The sequence below is a fragment of the Manacus vitellinus genome, unplaced genomic scaffold (genome assembly GCF_001715985.3).
Source record: "Manacus vitellinus isolate BGI_N305 unplaced genomic scaffold, ASM171598v3 scaffold_74_pilon, whole genome shotgun sequence".
In the NCBI taxonomy this organism is placed as follows: domain Eukaryota; kingdom Metazoa; phylum Chordata; class Aves; order Passeriformes; family Pipridae; genus Manacus; species Manacus vitellinus.
Genome location: NW_021940780.1, coordinates 105,458 through 132,004, shown reverse-complemented (window position 1 = coordinate 132,004; position 26,547 = coordinate 105,458). Strand labels below are relative to the sequence as shown.

General features: G+C 49.2%; 2 protein-coding genes across 2 annotated transcripts in view; both read right to left on the bottom strand.

Moving 5' to 3' along the window:
- Nucleotides 1-7,536, bottom strand: part of SLC23A2 (solute carrier family 23 member 2) — a 56,721-nt gene extending 49,185 nt beyond the window's left edge. Inside the window, exon 1 of the mRNA XM_029964554.1 lies at nt 7,429-7,536. The gene's annotated coding sequence lies outside the window, so the exon portion shown is untranslated. The remainder of the gene's footprint in view (nt 1-7,428) is intronic.
- Nucleotides 7,537-21,611: 14,075 nt separating this feature from the next.
- Nucleotides 21,612-25,168, bottom strand: TMEM230 (transmembrane protein 230). Its single transcript, XM_029964587.1, has 3 exons — nt 24,849-25,168; nt 24,330-24,452; nt 21,612-22,812 (listed from the first exon to the last, which is right to left on the bottom strand). Exons 1-3 carry the CDS (start codon nt 24,945-24,947, stop codon nt 22,672-22,674), a joined length of 363 nt encoding a protein of 120 aa, XP_029820447.1. The 5' UTR covers nt 24,948-25,168; the 3' UTR covers nt 21,612-22,671.
- Nucleotides 25,169-26,547: the final 1,379 nt, after the last annotated feature.

Sequence of the window (26,547 nt, the reverse complement as noted above, 5' to 3'; positions counted from 1 at the left end):
AAAATTAGCTCAATTATCCTTCCTTAATTGGCATTGCCTAAATGCAAGGTCTCTTTGCTGCTGCTGTTTGGAGGAATATGATTTCAGCACACATTTTGCCCTTTGAATAATTAGGAGAAAAGCCCAACGCAGATGGAGTGCACCTAAGAGAGAACCAAAATTGGGGTTAAACTGATCATAAAATCTTTACCAAACCCCAACAGCCAAGGAGGAGAGCTCAGAAAATACTGAGCTCTAATAATTCTGAGAAATTTAATAGAAGGGCTTAATTGACAGCTTTGCTTGATTCGATTGTGCCTGATTAGGCATCTCCATGAAAAGCATTAGATGTGTTTGATCCCTTCCAAGGCAGAGCAGCTCATTAGCAGGGGATGTTTACAAGGACCAAGGCTCCCCATCACAGCAGCTCTTTCTTCCCCTGCTGCAGGGGTGGCTTTTTACATCTGTTTTTGTGAGCAGGATCACGACTCCAAAAGAGCTCAGTCCCCCCGTCCTCTGCCTTTTCTGGTATTTGCCAGCAGGACAGACGGACAAGGAAAACATCCTGACTTGTACCACAACAACCCCCCGGCACCTGGGTATTAAAAATATCAAACCCCATTCACTCATCCAGCCATTTAATGGTTTATTTGAGTTTTAAAATCATCTGTTAGTCAGCTGAACTAAACTACAGATAGAAAGTGTCTAAAAGGCTGAATAACCCAGACCAGAGCCCTGTAAAATTACACTGATAATAACGATTCTGCTCAGCAGAACCTCCCAAAATTCCACACAAAATGAAATGGTACTGAAGCAAATACATCCCATATCAGCAAATTACTGGTAACTGTTGTTCTTCCCATATATGAAAGGACACAGAACAGCATGAAAATACTGCAACTATGTCTTGCAGTCAGAGCCTACAGAATCCAGACCTGCATCTTCAGTTTTTTCTTGTCAGTCCCAATTATTCTTTAGGTTTTGCCTTTATATGACGAAATGCTTATCAGGAAATAACAGTCTTTCAGCTTCTATCAAAATTCCCACTCTGTTAAAATATGACCAAGCAAATGCTTCTTGCATCAGGAATATTTAGTGAACTTTCAGAAACAATTCATTTTGTATAAAAAATTTAAAAAGAGGGAGAGAAAAAAACTGCTATAACCTGTGAAGAGTTGGTGCTTTAGAGGCTGCAAAAACAAGGATGTGTTTCCTTTGCTCAGGCACGGTGAGGGGCTGAATGCAGGATTCTCCACACAAAGGGAAAATAATAAACAGAGCAAACTTAGAATTTATGATGTTTTTTCCTGTCATAGGGATTCAAAGACTCCGTGGAAGTTTAAACTTTCCCACAGCACAGTCCACTAAGTGCTATTAGCCCTGAGACAGTTGCATTTCATTCAGCACACAAAAAAAACTTTGCAGTGCAGCATTTTATTCCCCTTCCAAGCTCCTAAATAAAAAGTGAAAGTCATGACAGGGAGTCACGTGTCTGTTTTCTGAGATCCCCTCTGTGACCTTGAATGCTGCTCAGAACATTTACACACTATTTGCTTGAAAACCACAGCAGAGCAGCACCACTGAGCTTCATCTTAAATGCAGGACCAGCCAGGTAAGGGATAAAAGGAGTAAGATCAGTAAAAACAGAAACCCTTCAGAGGGTGACTTCTGGGCTAGAGAAGAGAGTGCTCAGCAAAGATGTGTTTGATGGAGGCTCTGGGGGTCAAAGATCTCCAGCATCTCCTTCCCTTTGCTAACACCAGGTGAACAGGACTTGCAGAGAGCTGGAAAAGTGGGATAAATCCACTAAAGGCACATTAACCACCTCAGCACATAAACACAGCCGAGAGCATTAGTGTTTAAGGCACCTCCCTATTAAAGCTGCACTTTATTCTCTTAACTTTTACAATCTCCCGGGTGTGTAACAGCCAGCAAACCACTAAAACGGGCATTATTGCCTTGGGCTGCCATTTCACGGCCATGCAAAACAGGAGTAAATCCAATTAAAATGTGTCGCTCCATTTAGAGCCCAAAGGACTCCACCCGAGGTTAATGCCCAGGAATGTCAGGGCATAAACCCCCCCTTGAAGTCGCTTTTCACTTACTTTCCTGCTACCAGGCATTCCCAAAATGCTTCAGCCAACTGTTGCAGTGACACAGGCCCTGCAATAGTTTGATTTAAAAATAAATTCCCACAACAAATCGCAACCTAGGGGACACTGAGCCAGTCGGCATCAGTTCAGTGAGTCAGAACATTTCCAAACAGTCAAAACTAAATAATGGTGAGTCAACCCCCCCCATCACCATTTAGACTCGTTCCAGCCCATCCTTCAAGCAGTTTTAATCTAAAGCAAGTGTAAAGTGGGTGAGAAATTTAAACAGTCCCGTTTATCACTGAGGAGATAACAGGGAAATGCTGGATAAATCCAAACATACAGAAACCAGCTCAGTTGTTGCTTTCAGAGCTCAGATACTCCCAGGTACCTTGTGGCCACTCTCAGCTCCTCCTCCACAACTACAACTGGACTCCTCTGCTCCCATCTGCTCCTAAAAATACAGCTCTCAGACAAAGCTTGTTTTCTCAGGCGTTTTGGTGACGCAAGTCCAAGATGAAAACATCCCTCGTTCCAAGGGGAGAGATGGATCAGTCTCCAGAACACCCAAGTTAAAGCCCAGCCGTGCCCTCCCTCCGTGTAACTCTCTTACCAATACACATCGATATTATCACAGTAACACAGGTTTTGGGGGAGGAATAAAATATCCTGGTTGCCTGAACGCGGTGAGAAGGAACTCTGGTGAAACTCCCTTTTACCAAAATAGGACAATGTTTATTCTGTCCCGAAGCTGCTTTTTTAAAAATAATAATAAAATTTTGAAGAGCAGACGCTTGGTTGGTTAAGTGCATTCCCCTCCCTAAGCCAGCACTTGCATCTTCTGGCCTGAGAACTGAGACACAGGGAGATTTAGATCATTGAGTTTCTAATTATAAACCCATTAAATAGTAGTTTTACGATTACCTCAAGCCCAGTCATTCTGCAGCAGAGGAGCTGTGGGATAGGAACACAATTTCCATCCTCTCCCACAACACAGGATGGAGAGACAACCAAATCGTGCTCTGGGACTCCCAGCACAGCCTGGCTGGGACCCTGGTGGCCAATTCCCCTTCCCAAAACCATCCTAGAGCTCTCCAAGCCCAGCAGCCCAACCCTGCTCTGGGGCCACAGCACAGCCAGGAAAAGAGTCACAGCTCTGTGCAGAACAGGGAGAAGGATGAGTCACTATTTACGAGACTGATGACAACATTCAGGACCAAAAAATAAGCTCATCAGCCCTCTGGAGCACCTCGGGTTAGGAAACCACAGGGGACAGGTTGTGCATGACCAGGCACGTGGAATTCCTGGTGCCACACACACTCGTGTTGCTGTTTGGCAACAGAAATGGTCAAGATTAATGTTGAGAGGAAGAAATAAAACTCGAACAGGAGGTTTCTGAACCAGCACACGGGTTCTCCCTCCTCCTTCCTTCCCCCACCAATTGCCAGAGATGTCTCAACACCCCAGTTCCCCTTCCAAAGAAGTAGCTCTGCTCCTTTCATGGCCAAATTACCGTGGCAAGAAATCCCCATTTAGATCCATCTCGAGCAGACCATTCAGACAGCAAGCATTTCCTTCCCATAACCCGAAAACAGCCAAACACCATCACATTTCTTTCCTGCCATCAAAGAAAGCCTGTCCCGAGACAGTTCACAGCAACTGAAAACATTTGGCCATAAAGCAAATGTGCTCCCTGGTACTGACAGAAATACTGAGTGCAGCCCCACCAGGCTGGCAGTGTCTGAGCACACTTCACCCCGGGAATGCTGGGGACCATGGCAAGAGCTTCCACTGGAACCATTTGTTTTCTTCCTGCCTTCCCTACATCATGGAGCACATCTCTCTACTCATCCTAACTGTCAATATTTTTTTCCTGCAGCTTTTAAGTAAAATAAACCCCCCTGTAATTTGTCAGTCAGTGTCCTGACCACTAAGGCTTCATAAAGAACAACACTTGATACAAAAATACATTTTTCCAGCCACATATAAACCATCATCCTCGATGGAAGAACAAGGGCTCTGTGCAGCCATCTGCATTTTCTCCAGTAAGGACAAATGCTAAAGTGTTTGGAAGCAAAATAAATCTACGGAAGAAATGGCCCCACAGAAACTTTCGGGGCTGGAGATTTCTCAATGTGGTTCACACTAAGAACAGCTACAGTGGAACAAGATCTCCTCAGGAAGAAATTCCTCCCTCTGCTCGTGGGGAGGGGCTGGGATGGAATTCCCAGAGAGGCTGTGGCTGCCCCTGGATCCCTGGAAGTGTCCAAGGCCAGGCTGGACAGGGCTTGGAGCAGCCTGGGCTGGTGGAAGGTGTCCCTGCCCATGGCAGGGGGTGGGATGAGACGAACTTCAAGGTCCCTTCCAACCCAAACCATTCCCTGATTCAATGATCTTCCAAAAATCACCTTGGGTGGGGCACCAGTTTGTCACCCAAGGGTGTTCCAGGTGGCTTCCCTGCACTCCGGGACTGGAAGAGGTTAAATGCTGCAGGTCGGACCAGGTCGTCAGAGCAGCTTAACAGCCCCTCGCTGAGGAATCCACGTTGAGAATGGGTGAAGTTACACCCATTTAGTTTTCAATGGTCTCCAATCAACCTACACAGCACAACAAAGCCACACAGCACAGCAGGACAGTCGTGGAGGAAGTTGGCAGATTTGGCTACACCAGGAAGAAAATCAATGAAAAAACAAAACATACTGACAGAATCGAAGGCAGAAAACGTTTGAAATGGCAAATGCAGCATCTTCGAACGAGTCTTCTAAAGAACGTGGGGAAAATCCACAGTTAAAGTTTTCTATTAGGAAAAAAAACCAACATAACCCTCAAACACTGCCATTATCTCAAGCTCCCCCTGAAGAACAGATTCTCCACCCAAACAATACCAACAAAGACACGACTTTGGTTTCTCCGCTGGAACTCAACTCCCTGTTAGACTAAACTACAGAAGACAGAAATGCTCATTTCAGCAGCTTTAAAAAGCGTGTCCCTCCCCCCGACACAGATTCCACCCAGTCGGGATTTAGGGAGGTACACTGAGATCTACCTGGGCTCAGGGAGGGTCAGGAGCAGGTAAAAATTCCCCAGACAGAAGTGGTTTTCCATACAAACACAAGGTTTTTAGGGGCTAATCCCCGGCTGAGCAGCCACCCAGGAGTCATCGCAGGGCCGGGAGGGGGTGATGGATGGGGGCTGTTTAAATTGTCCTCAGAGGAAACACCCATCAACCTGCAGTCCAAATCATCCCATTTGAAAAGCTGTTTTTCCTTCCAATCTATACCCGTGCTGAAGATGCAGAACGAGCAACAGGCCCGTGCTCAGAGAACCTCATTCCCACCCTGCTCCTTCCGTGAGAGCCGGGTGCCTCGAGAGAGCAGCTCAGCAAGGCTCAGCCTGGCTCAGGGCAGGGTGACAGGCTGCGATGGATTTTAAACCATATGAATGCGGCCTGTTAAGGCCCAGCAAGAGCACAACACACCCCTGAGAATCCCAGTGTTAACTCCTCTTATCCCCAGGGCTCTGACAAGACATTTTTAAGTCCTGCTGGCATTTTTACTAATGCCAGAGGCTTGTTTAAATCCACGATAAAAATCTCGGGGTTTGTTTAACCTCCTTGCTCGCCCAAGGTTGAATTTGTTTCAGTGCATCTCCAGGTTAATACTGCTCTAATTTCCAGCTATCCGGATCATGACTGGAGGTAGGAGTGGGGTGGTGAGAGCTCATCAACTACTAATCCAATTGTTCTACATATCTCCAAGATTATTTTTCAGTTTGCTAACCTGAGCTACTTGTTGCAATAATCCTTGATCCAGTGAAATCAGCTGGCAGATCAAGGTGTGCAGTTAAGTCTGGCTCTGGCACTGGGCAGCTCATCACTCCAGCATTTGTCCTGCTCCTCCACTTCGTTTTACAGCCTGCATCAAACTCCACCTGCCAGGAAAAGCACTACCCAAACCAGCTTACTTTGTAAGCTTAAACTGGGTAATTTAAAGCTTGCTCAAGCCTGGCAGCACTGTGCTGCAGTGAGAACACACAGACATATCAAGCTCCCTGTGAAAACACAGCATTTGGTGTTTTTATTGAAAAATAAAGCTCATCAGCAACAGGAAACCTTGTATTTACCTGGCACTGAACTGTAGTGAGACTCAGCTGTGTGAGGGAAATGATAAGATGGAAAAAATTATCAGGCAAGGTCTTTACCTTGTCTTAAAACACATCTGGGGATTTCCCTTCCCTGCCAGAATCTTCCACTGGCTCTGCTGCTGCTGCCTTTGGGGTCAGCCCTGCCTGCACTCACCTGCCCCCAGGGCTGGGCTCCCCCGTCTCCAAAATGACACCGACGGCTCCAAAATGAAGGGATAAGAACGAAACTGTAAAGCCTCTGCCTCATTCCCAGTTTTTCCGAGAAAAGGCAAAAGCCACTAATAACAGGAATGAATGATAATGGTTGTTAGTTGTTATTCTAGTGAGGAAATCTAATCAAAGGCTTTCAACAAGCTTTGTTCAGGCATTTTTTTGAGCTACATACATCACTTATTTCTACCCAAAATGTACCTTAAAACAAAAGAAAACCACACATGATATCGAACGCGGCTCTCAAGTCAAAAGCAGAAAACTGAAATATTTACTACCTCGATGTGCACTGAAAAAGAAAGGAAAAAAAAAAAAGGCATACAAATAATTAAAAGAGGGGGAAAAAAAAACCCTTTAAAGCGTATCACGAGAACGGGATCAGGGAAGAGCGAGGCCACCCCTTCAGGACCAGGGGAGAATTAACCTGCATTTCTCCATCCCATCTGCAAGCTCACGGCTCTGCCACCCATTTTGTTTCAGATTAAAGGAGGGGAAAAAAAAAAACCAATTATCAAATAAAAAAAATAACGATGCCAAAGGAAGGCAGAGAACCCCCGACACCCCACCCGGGGACCGATCCCCCCGCGGCCCCGCCGGGCAGGTGACCCCGCCGCAGGTGCCACCTCGGGCATCCCCCGCGCCCCTTGCCCAGCCCCTGCAGGCGATGCCGAGCCCGCAGGAGAGCGCACACGGAGGGTTTATTTAGCACGCGAAACGCGAAATGAAAGGCAGGGCAGCGGAGGCGCGGACGGGGCGGACGCCGCGCGGCCAAGGTGAACGGCGGCCGGGCAACATGGTGGAGGCTGCGGGGAGCCCGCGACCCCCGGCCCGCGGGGAGCTCGGGGCGAGCCGCGCGGGGATGGGGCCGGGCCGGGGCTGCCAGCGGGCGGGACCCGCGGGCGGCGGGAGGGCAGAGCGGGGAGGGCAGAGCGCGGCGGGGCAGCGCGGCGGGGCTGCTCCCCCAGGGCGGGCGGCCGGCGGGGGAGGGCGAGGACGGGCTCACCTGCCATCGCGGGCTGAGGGCGGCAATGGCGCTGGGCTGCGGCAGCGCTCCCTCGGGCTCCGCTCCCCGCGGCCGCTGAGCACCCGCTCCCCTCGGCGGTCCGCGGCGAGTGCGGCGGGGCCGGCGGCCCCGGCAGGCAGAGCACGGGGCGGGACGGGCCCCGCTCCGCCCCCCGACAAGATGGCCGGGCCCGCGCCCTCAGGGCTCGGCCGCCATGGCGGCCCCTCCGCGGGGGAAAAACTGTCCTGTTTCCTTAATAAAAAATCCCAGATTATAGGAGCGTGGTAACGGTTTGCCCTAGAAAAGCACCAGTCGGAGAGGGGTCAGGTTGAAGGGACCACAGTGGTCCACATCTGGTCCAAGCTGGCTGCTGAAGCAGGGCCAGCAGAGCACATGGAACAGGGTTGTGTCCAGGTGGTTCTGGAATATCTCGACTTACACTAACATATTAATGGTTTATCCTAGAAACACACGAGTCACAGAACCACAGAAACACAGAATGTGTAAGGTTGGAAGGCACCACAGAAGGGGGACCTCAAGGTCCCAGAGCACATGGAACAGAGTTGTGTCCAGGTGGTTCTGGAATATCTCAATTTACAGTAACATATTAATGGTTTATCCTAGAAACACACGAGTCACAGAACCACAGAAACATGGAATGCCTTAAGGTTGGAAGGGACCACAGTGGGTCCAGGCTTCCTGCTCAAGCACGATCATCCCTGTGGAACAGGATTGTATCCACATGATTCTGGAATATCTCAAATTACAGTGATGTATTAATGGTTTATCCTAGAAAGGCACAAGTCACAGAAACACAGGATGGGTCAGGATGAAGGGACCACAGTAGGTCACTGGTCCAACCTCGATGCTCCAGCAGGGTCATCCCAGAGCACAAGAAACAGGGTTGTGTCCAGGTGGTTCTGGAGTATCTCAAATTACAGTGACATATTAATGGTTTATCCTAGAAAGGCACAAGTCCCAGAACTGCAGAAACGTGGAACGTATAAGGTTGGAAGGGACCACAGTAGGTCCAGCCCAAGCAAGATCATCCCAGAGCACGTGGAACAGAATCGCATCCACATGGTTCTGGAGTATCTCAAATTACAGCTATTTCTTAACTGTTCATCCTAGAAAGACCCAAATCACAGACACACAGGAAGGGTCAGATTGAAGGGAACACAGTGGGGCATCAGGTCCAAGCTCGCTGCTCCATCAGGGTCATCCCAAGGTTGTGTCCAGGTGGTTCTGGAATATCTCGAATTATAGTCACATATTAGGGGTTTATCCTAATATCCTTCATGGAACCACAGAAACATGGAATGTGTAAGGTTGGAAGGGACCACAGTGGTGGCCCTGGCCCTCTTGGGGGTTTGCTTTGGGTTTTTGCTTTGTTTGTTGGGATTTTTTAAAATTTTTATTTTTTGAGAAAAATCCAACTTTTACAATAGGAAAGTGAGCAAAAGAATCACAGAATCACAGAATCAATTAGGTCGGAAAAGACCTTTGAGATCATCGAGTCCAACCTATCACCCCACACTGCCATCCCAACTAGACCAGAGCACTGAGTGCCATGTCCAGTCTTTCCTTGAACACCTCCAGGGACAATGACTCCACCACCTCCCTGGGCAACCCCTTTCAATGTCTAATCACCCCTTCTGTGAAGAAATTCTTCCTGATGTCCAACCTGAACCTCCCCTGGCACAGCATAATGCCATGTCCTCTCATCCTAGAGGAGGCTAAGGAAGCTGAGTCCCCCGAAAGATGACACCTCCACCATATCCACGTCCTTCTTCCTACAATCCCACTTTTCTGAGATTTCCACGGGTTTCTGGAAGGGAGATGGGACAAATCTGACACAATCTCCCCCCAGCCCATGGCGGGACTTCAGACACCACTGTTTTCAGACACCACTGACATCTGTGCTCTGGTACCAGCACTGGACGCTGCCTCCCTCACGTCCCTCTGGGCAACATCTGACTTTCCTAATGGGTTTTGACAGCGTTAACTGCTTTAATTTGCCTCTTGTGCTTTCCAGGACATGCAGTTCTGACGCACCAGCTCACGGCACCTTCCGCCGCTCAGGGCTCTCCTGGGAAGCTGGGGCTGAGCCCCCCGAGCCACCTCTGCTAATCTCTGCCTCTTCTCCCCACTGCACAACACAACTCTCACCCTGCTCCCTCCCACAGTGTCCTTGAGGTAATGTTGACCCACACTGAGCTTTCAGCCCCCAAACCCTGCTGCTTATTTTATTAAGGTTCCTCCCTCACAGCCCCAAGTGCATCCCAAAGCCTGTGCATCCCAAAGCCTGTGTTCCCCAAGCCCTGCCACTGACTGTGCTCCAGTGCAGCTTTTCACCCAGACCTGCAGGTCTTTGTTGATCTTCCAGGTCTTTGCCTCCACCGTGGCTGTCTGCTCAGTGTTTGCCAAGCAGGAATGTTTACAGAGTGTTTGTTCAACAGCTGTCTGACCCCTTCCATCCCACCTCCCTGCACAGAGGGTTTCATCCCATCCCATTAAACCCCAGGGCTTACTGTAAGACCAGAGACCCCAGGAGGCCCCTGGAGCCTTTGTGCTTATCCTCGTGCATTTTTGCCCACGTTCACTGCAGTGCTCTCCTTGTTAAGCCTCTAAAAGGTTTTCCAATGAACCATATGGAGAACTATGTAGGGCAGGGCCAAGTCACAGCGCTGCTCTAGATCATCAATATTGATCCCTTGGCATCATTCGATACTTGGCCTTGTCCCAAACATATACAGAGACTTAGTGCAGCTTTTAAATGTTAAAAGCCTTTGCTGGTCAGGTGGAGAGTGATGTGAGGGGCATTTTAGTAATACCAGATTGATTAAGGCTGCAGCAGTTTTGCTGTTGACAGGACTTTGTGCAGGAAGATGGATTGTGTCTATTCGGACTCCCTACAAGGCCTTCCTGTGCTCAGAAATCAGTGACAGAGACACAGCTCTGTTTATTTTATTTTTAAGGGTTGTAATTTTCCAACCCGCCCTCCCCAGGTGAAAGGTGGCAGAGGGAAATCCAGGTAGTACAGCGAGAGATCTGCTAGGGGGAAGTTCAAATGCATCAGCCACATTGGAATTTAACAGATAAAGAGACCTCGGGGTCATGATAATCCCAAGGACAAACAGGGAAAAGATGATAAAGGTGGATTTAGTGCTCCAAGAATTGAATTTGACACAGCTGGACTTCCTGGAACCACAGTCTCAAATCCAGTAAAGCTGTTTCCAGTCCATTGTTCCTCTTAAATAGATAAATTCCCTTCCAGGTGACCTTCTGTGCTGTAAAGTTTGAGAAAATTCCCTGGCATTTCACTTGCTCAGGGAGCCAGAGCCCAGCTGATGCTGTCACGCTGTCCTGCTACAGAAGTAGGGATCATTTTACGGGCATTATTGGCATATATGATTCCTGTTATTAAAGTTAGGTATGTATCAAAGCATTCAGTCACTTTCTGCCTGGATGACTCACAGGACCATAAAAAAGCTGGGATTGGAGCCACAGGATGTGCCACATGCACGTCCTTCACGAGGAAAAGAAATTAGCAGCCATTAAACATTTAGCGTGCAGACCTTTGAGGTCCGAGACACATTCCCCTTGTTTTCCTTTCTATCCCACATCTAACTTGGATTAGCTGAGCTCCTCAAAGCTCACTCAGGGATTTACCTGAGCTGCTGAGCTGTTGCTGCATCCAGACAATTACTCACTACAGAAGGTTTCTGCCAGTCTTCCCACTCCATCCAGTGTTCAATAAAACTATACAGCCTCAATTTCTTCTGGAATTGCCCTGACTGGCCTAAATTCCTGTAAGCCTGGCTTTCTGGGATCCCAGTTTCCCTCTTTGTACTCACCAGTACAGTTGAGCCTTCAGCCCAGGCTGTGTGTCCTTCTCCACAGCTAGGGACACGAAACTATCGCAATAATCTGATGGATCTTTCGTAAGGACACTTCCCAAGCACACCAGTTTTATTCTGGTTGTTTTTTCATGGCCCTGTAGGAATCCAATGGGAAGGACAGGGCTGCAGGTCAGGGTTTTCCTGAGGTGCAGCATGGACATTACTGGCATAAATTTAAACTCTGAAATGTTTTTGGCGCCGTCTCTTGCTCAAAATTTCCCTTTTAAACCCAAGTGTTGTCTCAGTCATGATGTGAATCGTTGATCTGAGCACTGGATCTCCAAAACACCAACTCAGAACTTCACATCCGAGGGTGGTGTCTAGTGAGTGACATCCCTGCCCATGGCAGGGGCTTGGAATGAGATGGTCTTCAAGGGCCCTTCCAACCCAAACCATTTCGTGATTCTTCGACTGGGCTGGGTCTGAGATCCAGAGCTCATTTGCAATCCCCCATCTTGTTTTCTTGGTGTGTTTTGAGTTTGGTTTTTTACAACATTAAAAAATAAAATAAAACAAAATAAAATAAAATAGAATTAAATTAAATCAAAATAAAAGAGTCTGCCTCACCTCATAGTAACAATATTTTATGTGAATCCCACAGTTGGAGTGCAGAGGTTAAGAAGAGCCCAGCACACATGGGTATGGATAACAGGAACATCTTTTAGTGGATTAGACAAAATAAAAATGAAACTCCTGCTATTTCAACAGCTGCATTGGGGCTGAATGGAAGCTCCCCAAAATATGGCAAAAAAATTAACAACTCACCAGCAGTGATTTTTTTGCTTCTCTCTCTCTGTAATCTGCAGTGGTGACTGGGGAGGGAAGAGGACTCTGAGCTGGGCAGACCCTGGGTTTCTGTTCTCTGGGGGGGAGGACAGAAGTGAACAACCTTTGGTTAAAATGCCACCTGAGTGGGAAACACCTCCTGCTCCCTGAGCCACAGGAATTTATCATTTCTTTTGGGAACAGCCATAACTTGCTGTTCCCCCCAATGTTAGATGGAAATAAAGTTAGAAAAACTGTATTTTTTCCTCAGAACGATTTCTGAAGCTGAACTGACATAATTCTGGTCTGTCAGCTGAGCTCAACTCTCCAGTTTGTCATCTGAAAATGGAAGCAGGAAGAATTTTATGACGTCTAATTAGTGCAAAGTGCTCCTGGTAGCAAAGAGAGCTTTTGGTTCAAGGCTCTCAGGCCACTTTGGGCCAAGTACTCAAATTACAGAGGGTTCAGCCAGAGATCCAAGAGGTGCTGCTGTGCTTGTGATATCAGGGGAGAAACAGCAGAGACTGCAGAGTTACAGCTGCCTGAATTCACATCATAAATAAATCAATAGGTGAGCAGGAGACAAAAATCTGCCTTGTTGCAGAACTGTTGGGTCCCTGCTGGTCGTGTCATGATGGTTTCACCTCTGTGGCTTTTGGAGAGAGGAGACCTTCCTTCAGCTTGGGATATGCAAAGTATTTTGTAAATGGAGAGGAGATTTTGGCAGCCAGAACAGAACAAACAATCCAGGACAGTACAAACAACCCAGGACAGGTTCCTCTGCTCCCTTCAGTGGTGCTCAAACCACAGTGGCCACAGGGTTTTCACCCCAGCTTTAGCAGGAATACAAGGAAGGAAGGGTAATAAGGAATGCTCCCAGTGACACTAACTCAGCTGGACAGCTGGGCTCTGGAGGAGAGGCTGATTTCCTTGATGCTGTTCTGCCTGCTACCTCAGGGCTGTACCCAAGGGATGACATTGCATTTGCTGAGTCAGGAGCAAAGCCTGGATTTGTCAGACAGAGGAGGAGATGGGCTTAGTCACCTCTCCGGGTTCATTCCCAGTCCTCTTCTCAAAAGCACAGCCCCTCAAATTAGCCAAGAGAGCCCTTAACTCCCAGGAAGAGTGGGAGCAGGAGGGGCCCAGGAAAGCAGGCTGCGTTTATCCCCCCTGCTCCCTTTTTGCCAGGTTGTCCTGCTGAAATGCTGAGTGGCTGGGGCCACATCTCCTGCCTCTGAGTGGTTGTGGCAGCAGCAGAGGCTCTGCAGGAGCCCAGGGCTGACAGCTCCCACTCACCCTGGTGTTCTGTGCCAGGAGGGAGCCTGTGGCATCTGCAGGGATGGTCTCCAAGCAGGAGCCAAGCTGGGATTTGCCACCTCGTGTCACGTTCACGTGTGGCTGTTCAAAGCTGTGTCCATAAACTGCAGCTTCTGTGGACAGGTGTGGGTAGGGAGGACCAGAGCAACTTATTCCCGCTTCAACTACTTTGAGCAGGGTGTGGACATGGTGCACAAAATCATTTTAAGTACATTAGAAGGATTTTCTAGTACAGAATAAAAGAGGTTTTCTTCAGCCACCTGCACTGGGAGTTCAAGTGAAGGTCCTGTACTCTGCAAAGCACAGGCAGCACCCTCGTGGTTGCTCACTCATCCCTCAGCAGAGAAGTGAGAGCAGGCACAATCCCTGCTTTAACCCCCTTGAAAGTCATTCCCAAAGAACATCCACAACCTTCTCAGAGAGAAGGGATGGGCTTGGACCTCCTCATTCCTTTTATCCCTGTCACTCATTTAATCCCCAGTGTGAGCAGAGAGTGACAAAACCACACAGTGACATCGGGAATGGCACAAAAACGTTGCTGCAGAGCCAACCTCCTCCAGCAAGGGGCAAAAGGCGAAATAAAAGCGTGAGGTGCTGAGGCACAAGCTGGGCAGTGAAACAGGTGACACCACAAGTCCTTCTGAAACTGAATTGCCCAAATGTCACCGGGCAGACACCAGGAATCATCACTGACACACAGAGAAAGCAGAACTCCCAGAGGCAAAGGGAGAACTGAGCCCAAGGCAGAGCTCAACAGGGAGCCCCAGTGCTGGAACCGCTGTGGAGACACTTCTCAGTTCCTCCTCTCCCCGACAGCTGAGTCAACACTTGTCACAGGAGTGCAGAGCAGGCAATTTTAGCAAGCTCGGATGCCACAGGGCTGGACAGGCTCCTATTTATAGTTCACTCAGCACAGCTCCCCCACCGGGTTCCTGCACACAGGTGAAGGCACAGGCCATGCCCTGGAGGGCTCACAGCCCAAACAAAGTCAGAGAGGAAGGACAAAAAGGAAATCCAGAGAGAGCCTGGAACAATGAACTCCAACTTCTCCCCCCAAATTACCCTTTAATCAATTGATTCCTTCCCTGCCTGGAGTGCCACTTCTGCTGCTCATCACTGGTGCCAAACAGTGTCACTGCAGTGTCCTGCAAGCTCTGGCCCCTCTTGCCACTGTGAAATTGTTTTCCATGCCTAAGGCCGAGGTGGGAGAAGGGATGTGGCCCTCCTCTCCCTCTGGAGACCCGGCCTGTACCCGGGGTGGGGAGGCGTCTGTCTGGGACAGTGTCCTGGAGCACTGACCCTGCTAAAGGGCTGATAAATCCCGAGTGGAGCTGCTGCCAGCTCCGAGTGCTCCGAGTCACATCCGACCACGGGGCCAGTCAAAGAGCTGCCTTTGTTTCATGCGGGAGGATTAACCCACGAGCTGTTTGGGAGCTGAACTTTGAAGTGTCTCCTCAGCGATCTGAAATGTGGCCACACAACAAAGAGAAACCTTTACAAACACACTTTTTGTGTCTGAAGTTGGAGACCATCCACTGGCCTATTTTTAGGAGCACATTTGCACTGGCCGAGTTACAATCCTGCCTCTGTTCTCGTGCAACGAAAGGCAGAGAGGATTCACTTGACCTGCAGTACCAAATACAGAGAAAATAAGGCATTTGTCTGGAAAAGAACCACCCAAAATAGCAGGGAAGGAGTCGTGCTGTGACATGGACTGTTAGTGTTGAGAGACAAGAGAAATGAGGATTATAGGAGCTGGCAGACTCCTTCTGATGACATGTTAATGAAAACGACTGCTAGAAAATTATATGGTGATGCTAATTACTATTTGAAGGTTTAAGGACCTGAGATCTTTCCCTTTTACACTAAATATGTGTGTAAGAGCAAGAAATAATCCTGGCTGAGGTGAGTTCTCAACTCCTCATGGATTTGTTCTAGATCCACTGACATTCCCTTTACCAAACACGGCCTTAGCTCAGAATCTGTTGCTCTTTGTAACTGAACTCTCCCTGGGCAGCTGGTTTGGGTGGGTCTGACCACCTGCACCAAACACAATGCAGGAAGGTCTGAGAAACACGAGTGAAGGTCAGGCTGCTGCATTGAGTGCAGTGGAGCTGCTGCCTGCTGGCAGCTCAGCAGGAGGGACGGGAATTATTTACCCTGGTAACAGGAGTGGGATGCATTTCCAAACAGCTCATGTTCCCTAAACTTTTCACAGCCCCTCCCTGGGCTTTACAATATCCTGGTGTGGACAATTATCACCACATTTCATTTCTTCTTCCCCCTCCTTGAAGAAGCTGGGGAATGAGCCCAGAAGACCAGCCTGGGGGTGTATTAATTCTCCCTGTCCCATCAGCAGGACTACGTGCACCAGGCACTTGCCACTGACAGGGGAAGGAAGGTTAAAGCCTCTCCTGACAGGTTAACAGCACGATTTGCAGCAACAGCTTAAATAAATGGTTGCAGGCACGACAGACTAGCAGGAAGCTAATCCTTTAAATACTTAAGAGCAGCTACTACTTCAGCCCAAGTAAATATTTCAAAATAAAATTAATTAGTGGTGACTGGTGGATTTGTTCTCCTTTGTTCTAACAGCCCAGGATGAAACAGTGATTCCTCCTCAGAACTTTGGCTTCAGTGCCAAACCTGCTGTTTCCCAGGAGCTGAATGTCCTCCCAAAGAAGACTCAGCACAGTTTGGTTCCTCTCTGTAAGTGCAGAGCTGGAAAAGCTCTCCATGAACCTCGTGGGTCTGTGCTGCTGCCTTTGTGCTGCTCCAGGGATGAGCACAGAGCAGGGCTCAGGATCCAACCCAGGTACAGTGTGGAGGAAGGAAGTGTCACTTCCTGATCCTTATCAGAGCTGAGCTCTCTCCAGTCAGGCCACAAACAGATCCCAATAACTGCCCCACTTCCCATGGAAAGGAGTTTCTTAACACCTTCCTTGACATGGAGAGAGCAGGTAAGGAAAGGCCTCAGGGTAACAAGAACCAAAACAACACAAAACGAAATCTGCCCAAGCCCAGAGAAGCAAATCAGTCAATTAAATCATTTGGGAACAGTAATTCCTAATCCACAATTAAGTTTTTTCCCCCCCTTGACCCTTGGCTCCATCTCAGGACAAAGCCAACTCTCTTGGGAGGCAGGAACCTCTCATGGCCTTGCTGAACTGTCCGGGCTGTTTTTAGTTAAATCCAACATTCCTAAAAACCCTCAAGCTGTTTGTGTACTGGGGAAGGGGAAAGGAACTGCTGTGCACGTGCACATCCACATTTCCCACGGGAGGCTGGAACATAAAGTGCCACCTGCCCTGGAGCAGGGAAGCACAGCTGGGATTAACTCAGAGCTCTGGGAAAAAGGCAAGGAATGTTTCTTTTCACCAGGTTGAGAAGGCAGGAAGTGAAGGCAGGATTGCTGAGTTCCCTGAGCTGGGAGAGGGGAACCAAAGGTCTCTGCTGGTGGTTGGGAGAGCAGAGAGAGCCGAGGGCTGGGTGGGTTCACTGACCTGCTGAAGGGATGCAGCTCCAAGGGCAGCGACGAGGAGAGGCCAGGTGGAAAGGCAGGATCAGCCAAGGAGTCCTGGAGGGGCTTTGCAAGTTGAGAACTTGGGAAAAGCAGGACAAACAGCCCTAGAGAAGGGCCAGGAGAAAGCTCAGGGCTGGTTCAGGGACAGGCACAAGGCATGAGGAGCAGTTGTATGAACGGGCCGATGTTGGGACTTTTAAGGATCAGGCACGAGGGGGAGGAGTGTGGAGAGCACGTGGAGACACTCATTTAGGGCAGGATTGAAGCACAAATCCCATTAGAAGGGACAGAGCTGTTGTGCTGAGTAATTTCCTCCTGCCCCAAGGGGTTTTTACGTGTCTTTTATGCCACACAAATCCCATATTTCTGTCCCGAGCCTTTCTGTGCAGCATGATGCTGAATTTGGCTGATTGGAGCTGACAGAAAGCAAACCCAGGCTGGGCTGAATGTTCCTGCAGGATGGGCTCCAGGGAAGCACCAGGGATGCTGCTGCTTATTGTGCTTGTGTGTTTGCACCCAGGCTCTGGGTTGGGGCTGTATTTATGGCCCTGACATTGTCTCTCCCTCATTTCCACAGGTGTTTCACACAACTTCCACTGAAATGTTTGCAGGACCAAGGTCAGGAACCTGCTGCCCAGCCCAGGTTCCTCACACCACCCCAGGTAACAGGACAACACCCAGGAGGAGGTCACCAGGAGAGTGAGAGGAAATAGAAATCACTGCAGAGAAAACATCAACAAGGAGTTACAAACTCACGTTTCCTCTTGCTACATCACCATGGGACCAGTGAAGGGCTTTGTTCTTCTCCCCATCCCATGAACATCCACCTGCACAGGGAGAATCTCAGAGAGAAGGATCGACAGGGAGGCCAAAACCATCCATAGCACAAGTCAAGTTGCTGCCTGGAGCACTTGCACCCCATTCCCAGGATTGGGCTGCAGTGCCTGCAGCTGCTTCCCTGCACAGGGAATTCATGGCTGGACTCAATGATCTTAATTAAAGGTCTTTTCCAGCCTAAGTGATTTTATGATTCTGTCTTTTACAAGGCTCTCTGTGTGGACAGAGGCAAAATCCTGAGTGTGTGAGACTCAGCATTGAGGCTCCCCAGCCTGAAATTGAGACTGAGAGCCCAGGACAGGGTGAGGGTCTCTCCAGGGCTGTGGCCTCGAGCTCACACAGTCTCCAGGCTGTGACACTCCTCACCTTCCCCTCATCACTTCAGACAACCTCCAGAAGCACAAGTTCTGCCTCTTCCTTCAAGGGTTTCTGGGACCATTCGCACACCACCTCGGGTAGTTCTGGCCTTTCCTGCTGCTCCTTCCCCCTGCTGAGGTTTCCCCCATCCCTCCTGCTTTTGCCACGTGTAGAGGCCCCTTTGGGGCAGGGTCCTGCCATGGGCTCTCCCAGGGGGGCATTAGCCATGACCTTGGGGAGCAGCCCGGGACGTGGGGCTGCAAACCTGCTGTCCCCTGCTGTCCCCACTGCCCCCCAGGCAGCAGCAGCCCAGGGTGTGGAGCCTCTCCTGAAGCTCCTGTGTGGGCAGCAGGTTCCCCCCTTGGCTCTGCACTTCAGTGCCACCACGTGGCACCAGTTTGGGGCCAGACTGGTGGCAACGAGCTGTGGGAAGGGTGAGAAAAGGAGTCACACATGGGATCTTGGAGCCATCTCTGGGCTGGTGGCCACAGAACCCCCAACAACAGTGAGGAGCCTCCTGGAGAGGAGGGGGAGAGGCCCCACTGTGCCCTGGGGAGCTCAGTGTGCTGTGAATGAGCTCCTGCAAATGGGGAGCAGGGAGAGAGCCCCTTTGGACCTCCAGGGCTTGTAGTTCATGTTTGCAGCTCCCCAAGACTGTCTCCACCACTGCCCTGAGTCTCCCCCCTTTATTCCCCAAGATGTTTCACCCAGCTTTGCTACAGAAGAGAGGTCTCCTCTGCTGTGATGGTGCTGGGGAACTCCAAATAGCTTTGTTCACTCAAGAAAAGTCATGAGATTGACTTAAAATGAGTCTTTGCTTTTATATAAGAATGTATATATTCTTTATTATTTATATCTTATAATATATTAATTAATAATATATTAGATAAATGTAGAAAATAAATATAAACTATATATTTATAGATCTAAAAAATCTATTTTTATATTATATATATAAAATATAACATAATAAAGAATATATAGAATACAGAAATATATATACAATAAAGAATATATATTTATTTATATTTTATATTATATATTATATATTATATATTATATATATATTATATATATATTATATATATATATATTATATATTATATATATATATTATATATTTATATATTTATATTTTTATATTTTTATATTTATATCTTTAATATATATATATATTATAGAAATACCCCAGGGGAGTTTCTCTGGGACTGCTGAGGCCAGAGGGCTTCAGAGTCACGTTTCCAACTGTCTTTCCAGCAACTTCATGGTATTGAATTAAGCAGGTAATTGTGTAACTTCTCCCTGCAACAGCAACAGAAGAACATCACCGAGGAGACACAAATCCAAGTCCTCAGAAACCAGGGAAAAGCCTGGAATGTGGCTGCCTGTTCTCTCTCCAGAGCTCCTGTGCATAATAAACCCCTCAAGCTCTCTAAATGCTGGCTGGTTTTCCCTGAGACAGCTGCCCTGCCAAGGGCCCAAGTGGAGGATGCTCCACAATGGGGATTCAGTGTTATCCTCCTTCAGGGCCTTATTTGTCATTCCAGCCCTGCTCCAGAACCAGAAACGCCTTCCCAGGCCCTTCCCTGTTCCCCTCATCCCTGCAGTGGGTCAGTCAGGGCTCCCCAAACCCACAACACCCAGGATTTGGGTGCAGAGCCTGGGCTTTGGCAGCTCCCCCAGGGCAGAGGCAGCTCCACAGGCAGGGAGCTGGGGCAGCAAAGGAGCTGAGCCAGGGCTGCAAATCCAGCAGGTCCAGCGTGGCAGGAGTGGGAGGGAAATCCAGAGGACCTCACTGAGATGTATCAGCACAGAGAGACTGGACCAACAGCCCCCTGGGGAGGAAACTTCATCTTTCTGAGGCCTTTTGACAGGAAAAAGAGCTGCAGCACTGAGCCCCTCAAAGCCACCCCCAGCAGGAGCCAGGCTCAGGGAAACAACGTGTTTGCAGAGAAGCTTCTGTATCTCTTTAAATAAATGTGAACTCATGCTATATTGCAAAGAAGTGTGAAGCATGGCTTTGAGGTACAGTACAGCCAGAAAATTAAGAGAGATTTGAAATTAATAGACAGGGAGACTTTGCTCTGGAGGAAAACTGTGCTTCAAATGCAGTGTGTTAACTCAGAGACTCAGAGGATGAAGTCCTCTGGACCCACATATTTCCAGGGTTCAGAATCCCTTTTTTTTCCTTTCCAGAAGTGTTTCCTTTTCTCCAAATTAGATTTAAACTGACCCCTGCAAAGGATTCTTCCCTGTGGTCACCCCTCACTGAGCCCTGGGAGCATGAGGGCAGGCCCTGCTTTATTTATCCACTGCGCTGCCTGAGGACTTTGCTTCTGTCAAATAAAAGTAAATTCATTGCTTGCCTTTCCTCCAGGAATGTCAGCATGTTCTTAGAACCACAGAATATCCAAAGCTGGAAGGGACCCATGGGGATCATCAAAGTCCAGTTCCTTTTCCTGTCCCCTGCATTCATTTATCCTACTTGACTTCTATCCCACTTCCCAACTTTCTGCATCTCAGCCCCACTTAAAACATCTCCCTCCCCCTCTTTGCTTTTTCCATCTAAACTTCCCTTCTACTCCCCAAACCCAAACAAACCCACGTTCCCATCCCCTAATAGAGGCTGATTCATGCTTTGACGTCAGCAGTTGCTCTCCTGGCCAGACCCAGCTCTAATTGACACATTCCAGCTGCTGCCAGCAGCACGTGTCCCATCTGGAAGCTGGGCAGTGCTGGGAATGTGGGGGCTGGAGTGACACAGCACAGAGGGAACTGCTCAGCTGTGCCTCAGAGGTGGAAAGGGAGATGCTGAGTTTGATCAGTTATTTCTCCAAGTGCAGCCCTGGAATTAAGGCAAATGAGGGAAGAGATGGGGGGTTAAAAAAAGAACTTGGTTCGGGGTTTGGGTTTAATCCAGAACACTGAAGGAGGAAAAAAGGCAATTTTAGGAGTAGGTTCAGAGCAAGGCTTTTATCCAGCACTGATCTCATCCCCTTCTCCATGGACTGCTCGGCACCAGCAGCCACACCTGCCCCCTTCCTTCCAGAATGTTCAGCCCACCTGGGAACTGTGGAGCATCACATCCCAACAGACACTGCTCCTGCTACCCTGCCCAGCAAAAGGAGCTGGGTGCTTGGACCCTGAAACAAAGCAATTCCAGCTCTGGGGTCTTTCCCATTAAACCAGGACTGAGGGGCTCAAAAAGCAAAGCCTGACCTTCCGAGGCAGCACCTTTTCCTGCCCCCCAGGGCAGGCTGGATTATCCTCCCTGGTGCAGCAATCCCAGTTCTGCCCAGGGCAAGCTGAGGGGCCTGGAGCAGATGGAGCTGTTCCAGAGCTGCCCAGCAGAGCCCAACACCGACTGCACCCACCCCATCAGCACTGGGGAGCTGGAGGCAGCAGCAGCTGCAGGTAAAGTACAAATCTGGTTGCCCAGAACAGTTTTTAGTGCCCTCTGAAACCTGGGAATGACAACAAACTTAAGGTTACACAGAATATAGAACTTTATTCATGTTAAATGCACCCACTTGCACTCCCACTTGTCACACGTTCTCCAGGACACCGAGACATTCCCACCTCAGAGGAATGGAGCTGTCCCTCTGCCTTCCCTGAATGACACATCACTGATGCTGGCAAAGCAATCCAGAGGGAATTTGTTCAGCACAAACTATACAGGGAATTCCTTTTCACTGCTCTGGGCAGCTCTGCACAGAAGATTAGCTACACAAGGACTCCAAACATACAGACAGCTGGAATTCAAGTGTCTCCAATAATGTCTCCAATATCCACATTAGTCAAACCCAGGATTTTTGGCATTCAGACACTTGAGTCCTGGTCTGGATTCCAACCCTCCTCCCGGTATCCATTCAGTCATTTAAAATAATAATCAAAATCCTTGTGAGGGATAAGCAGATTTTGCCAAAAGCAACAGTGGCCTGGGAAAAGCTCTCCTGGGAAGAATGTGTTTGTGGGGAAATGAGCTCGGTCAGCCTGACAAGGAGCTGTGCAGCAAGTGCAGCCTGCAAATCACTTCCTACAAGTGCTGTTTTCCCCCTCCCGTGCACATCAGACTTCAGTTACTACAACGAAAGCTCAGGACAAGAACTCTGGAAGCATTTCTGATGGACAGAGAGCAGAGGGAGAATTGAACTATGGTGTTTGTCTGCAAAGGTAAAGCCAACAATAACCACAATCTCATGGAAAATTAAACTCTATAAAATAGTCAGAAAAAAACAAGGATCTGCTGCTGAAAGCGGCTCAGCTACTTCTGGAAAACTGCAAGAATTGCCTCCCCCAGGAAGGACTTCCCAGCAACAAGCAAGAGCTAAAAATACCATAAATCTCAAGTTCTTTGCAATTCCTTTTGGTCAATTCCGTGTTCCAGCCCCCCCCAAAACCCCCCAAACTGGACAACCTGCAACACCTCAAACCCAGGAACCGTGTGAGGGACGCACGTGAGGGGGGACCTGCCAGGCCCCCCAGGCCCAGGGGGACAAAAACCAGCTCTGAGCAACTACTGAGGGTGGGATGGGTCGCTGTTCAGTCGTCGAAGTCGGGAATGTCGTCGTAGGAGTAGCCCCGGTAGCCCCTGGAGGCGTAGTAGGCGATGCGCAGGTGGTAGAAGCCCGGCAGGAACACCAGGATGCCGATGATGAGCACGGGGATGGCTCGGTCCGTCTCCTGCAGGGACACACGGCCCAGGCCAGTGGGAAGAGCTCTGCAGGAGGGGCTTGCCTTTCTCTTACATCCTGGGCTAGTGGGAGGTGTCCCTGCCCACAGCAGGGGGTGGAACTGAATGGGCTTTAAGATCCCTCCCAACCCAAACCATCCCAGGGTTCCGTGATTATCTGTGCCCAAGGCAGGACACAGAGGAAGGGCTCAGACTGGCTCTGGGCTCCTGTCTCTGAACTGCTGTGACCTGTGTGAGCACAGGAGCTGTGGGGGAGCAGAACTCCACCAGCCCTGTCTCACACACCTGAAGGACATGGATATAATATAATAAATATAATAGAATAATAATAATAAAGAAATATAATAGTGAGGGCAAAGCAGGGAGAGAGGGAGGAGATTCTCAGGATGACCATCCAATCTGGTCTAGTGGAAGGTGTCCCTGCTCATGGCAGGGGTTGGAACAGGATGATCTGTAAGGTCCCTTCCAACCCAAACCATTCCATGATCCCGTGGTTCATCCCCAAGGCCTTGCTGGCTGAGAAATAAAAATCCATCCTAAATCAGAAAAATCAGTTGTCATTAGGCTGAGCCTTTAATCCTCTCCTGGCATCTCCTCCTTGCTGCAGGAACCCCTCAAGGGACCTTCTCCTGATCCCCCCTGGGTGTGCAGCCAGGGCTGGGAGCTCCCTGTGCCTGGAGAGCTCCCAACAGAGCCCAGACCCTGCTGGTGCCACCCTGCTAAGCAGAGCTGCCAACTGACAGCAATTCCTGCAGCCAAGGGACGGGGGAGAAGCACCCAGGCAGCTCCAAAGAGCAGATCCCCTTCCCATGGATCTACAGAGGTGGGAAAACTGCTGCTGTGTCCTGGACAGGCTCTGGCATCTCCTGCCTGAGTCACGAGAAGATCTGCACTGCAGGTGATGACCCCAGGCTGAGGTTTTCCCAGGACAACGAGCTGGACTCTGCAGGGACATGAAACTGGACCCCAGGGAGGGCAGGGACACTCAGCCCTCCCTGGCAGGTCTCCAGCCCAGCTCTGAACCTGCTCCAGACTGCAGGGACCACAGGGATCTGCTACAGGGAAATGGCACAGCAAGGCCGTGGTGGGAATGACTTCCCAGGTCTTTGGCTCTGGATTTCTACACTGAACATGATCACAGAATCATGGAATTGTTAAGGCTGGGAAAGACCTTTGAGGTCATCAAGTCCAACCATAACCCACCACCATGTTCACCATTGAACCATGTCCTCAAGTGCCACATCCACATGTTTTTTGGACACTTCCAGGGATGGTGACTCCACCACTGCCCTGCACAGCCTGTTCCAGGGGTGAATAACCCTGTCCATGGAAAAACCTTTTCCTAATATCAAATCTAAACCTCCCCTGGTACAACTTGAGGCTGTTTCCTCTGGTCCTGTCATGTGATGGTTCATGAGGGTTCACGGTAGCCTTGAGGGCAGGGCAGGCAATGCAAAACTGATAACAAGTGTAACTAAAGTGTAATTAAAGTGATTAAAGCACTCACTCCTTTGCTGATGTACCCTGCCAGCAGTAGGGCTCCGATGATGATGAGGAAGGTCCCAATCATGAAGAGCACAACAGCCAGGGCGATGGCCTTGTAGGGGATCTTTGGTGGGCTCTTCTTGAACTGGATGGCAAAACCCCAAATATTGAAGAGGTTAACTCAGCACAGCTCCCCTCCCAGCAGGGCAGAGCTGGGAGTCTCACAGGTGACAGGGGACAAAGGGCTGAGGCAGCTCCTCCCCGAGGAATCCTGCCCATGGAGCCCCTGCTGAGCCAGCCCTTCCACCCATCACCTCACATCTGCTCCAGATCTCACCTCCCCCCATGCAAATGCACCTGTTAAGCAACCAGTCTTGTTTCCAGGGAAGCTCTGTGGGTTTTCCAGAGGGGAAGGGCCGAGGTGGTGGCTCCCACCTGGCTTTGTCCCTCTCTGAGCTGCAGCTGCTCTACCAGAGATGCACAAACAAGCAGCTGCCCATCTGTGCAAAGCTACAGCTGCCTGTCCTTCCCCTTTTCTTACCTGCAGGTCAATGTACCCATCATCAGTGCTGGAGAGCTTGGAATATTTGACTTTGCTACTGGGAATCCCAGCAGAGAGGTTGGTGCGGGACGGCATCATTCCATGGAGGGCTGGGCATCACCTGGGACCTGGGAAACACAGGGAAGAGCAAAAACGTGGGAGAAAACTGGGTGGTGGAGTCTGGGAGCAACAGATCAAGTTTCTGAGGAGAAACTAAAGAGTCAAGGCTGTTCCAACTAAAAAGGCATAAATTTGTTCTTCAAAAATTGTTCTTTGTAAATTAAAACTTTTCAAACAAAGTATTTAAGCATTTTATTTTAAGCTTAAAATGCAAAATGGATACAGCTGCAAGAGGGTTTACCAATTCTGAAAGCAAAAGCCAAGCTGAGGTAGAACCTGTGCTTAAAACCAGACTGAAAATCCAGAATATCCTCCCATGTCCAGCCCAGCTCTCGTTTCACAAGGGGATCCCACTGCCAGCAGGGAGGTGTCCCAGCTCCAGCTGCTTCCAAACAGGGACACCAGCAAAGAAACCCAAACCAGAGTGAAACAAAGCAGCTTTTCAACCACCAGGATGTTTTGCAACAGAGCAATTCTGGGAATTAAAAAACAACCAACCACTGGAGGCTGGAATGAAACGGAGGTGTGGTGGATCCAGCAGGAGCTGTGACTCAGGGGGAGCATCTCAAGGGGATGGAGTGAGTGGGATGAGGTCACCAACACTCCAGCAAGGAGCTTGTCCCTTGGAGCCCACCTTCCCAGGGGCTGGAGCCAGGAGCCATCCTGCCAACACCCCTGACCCTGCAGACCCAGGAACAGGGCCCAGCAGGACCTGGGTGTCTCCTCAAACACAGCCCAGGGCTTCAGTTCCCAGGAGAGGGGCAGGAAAGGGCTTCCCACTCTTTCCAGCCTCAGTGGTGCTTTTATTTGCTGAGAAAGTGTGGAATAAAGAGAACAAAAGTGCATATTCCAATGTGCCAACAGGAAGGGATAAAGACACTGTTTCCATAACAGGATTTAGCATTAAAGGTGATGCATCTCCACAAAATCCTCTGTGTCCCTGTTGCTAATCACTGGCATGTTCCCCACTCAGGTTTGTTCCTCCTGCTGCAAATTTGACTTTTATAAAAAGAACCAACGCCCTCTGATCTTAAACCCCCACAGCTGAACCTTCGGTTTGAACTCCGGGGCTTGTTTTGGTAGCAAAACCCAAATACAGAAAGAACGTCTTTAGGAAATACCTCCCACCCACAGGGTGGTATTCCCAGCTCCTCACATATCCCTGTTTTTCAGGTCCCAGCACCCAAACACCCCCAGGGTCTCCTAAAAACTCCCCACATGCCTGGGGGTGGATGTGCAGGAGGGGAAGAAGCCCAAATAAATCAGCATTTCTGAAATGAAAGTCACATTTCCTGGCTCTGCCCCATTTCCCCCTCTTTTCTCACCCACCACCTCATTATTTACCAGTTTTGTTAGTGACTTCTTAGGGATTATTTCTAATTTACACCTGCACAAGTTGTCTGCCCTTCCCATTACATCACCTATGAACAAGGAAGAAGCTATTCATGACAAATGCATAAAGAATAATCTCTCAGAGAGTTTAAAGGCCAGGTTTGACCCCATTAAGCGTCATATCGAGCCTACAGTGCATTAAATCGTGCCGAAACAAGAATATTTACTTTATAAAAATAAACAAGCA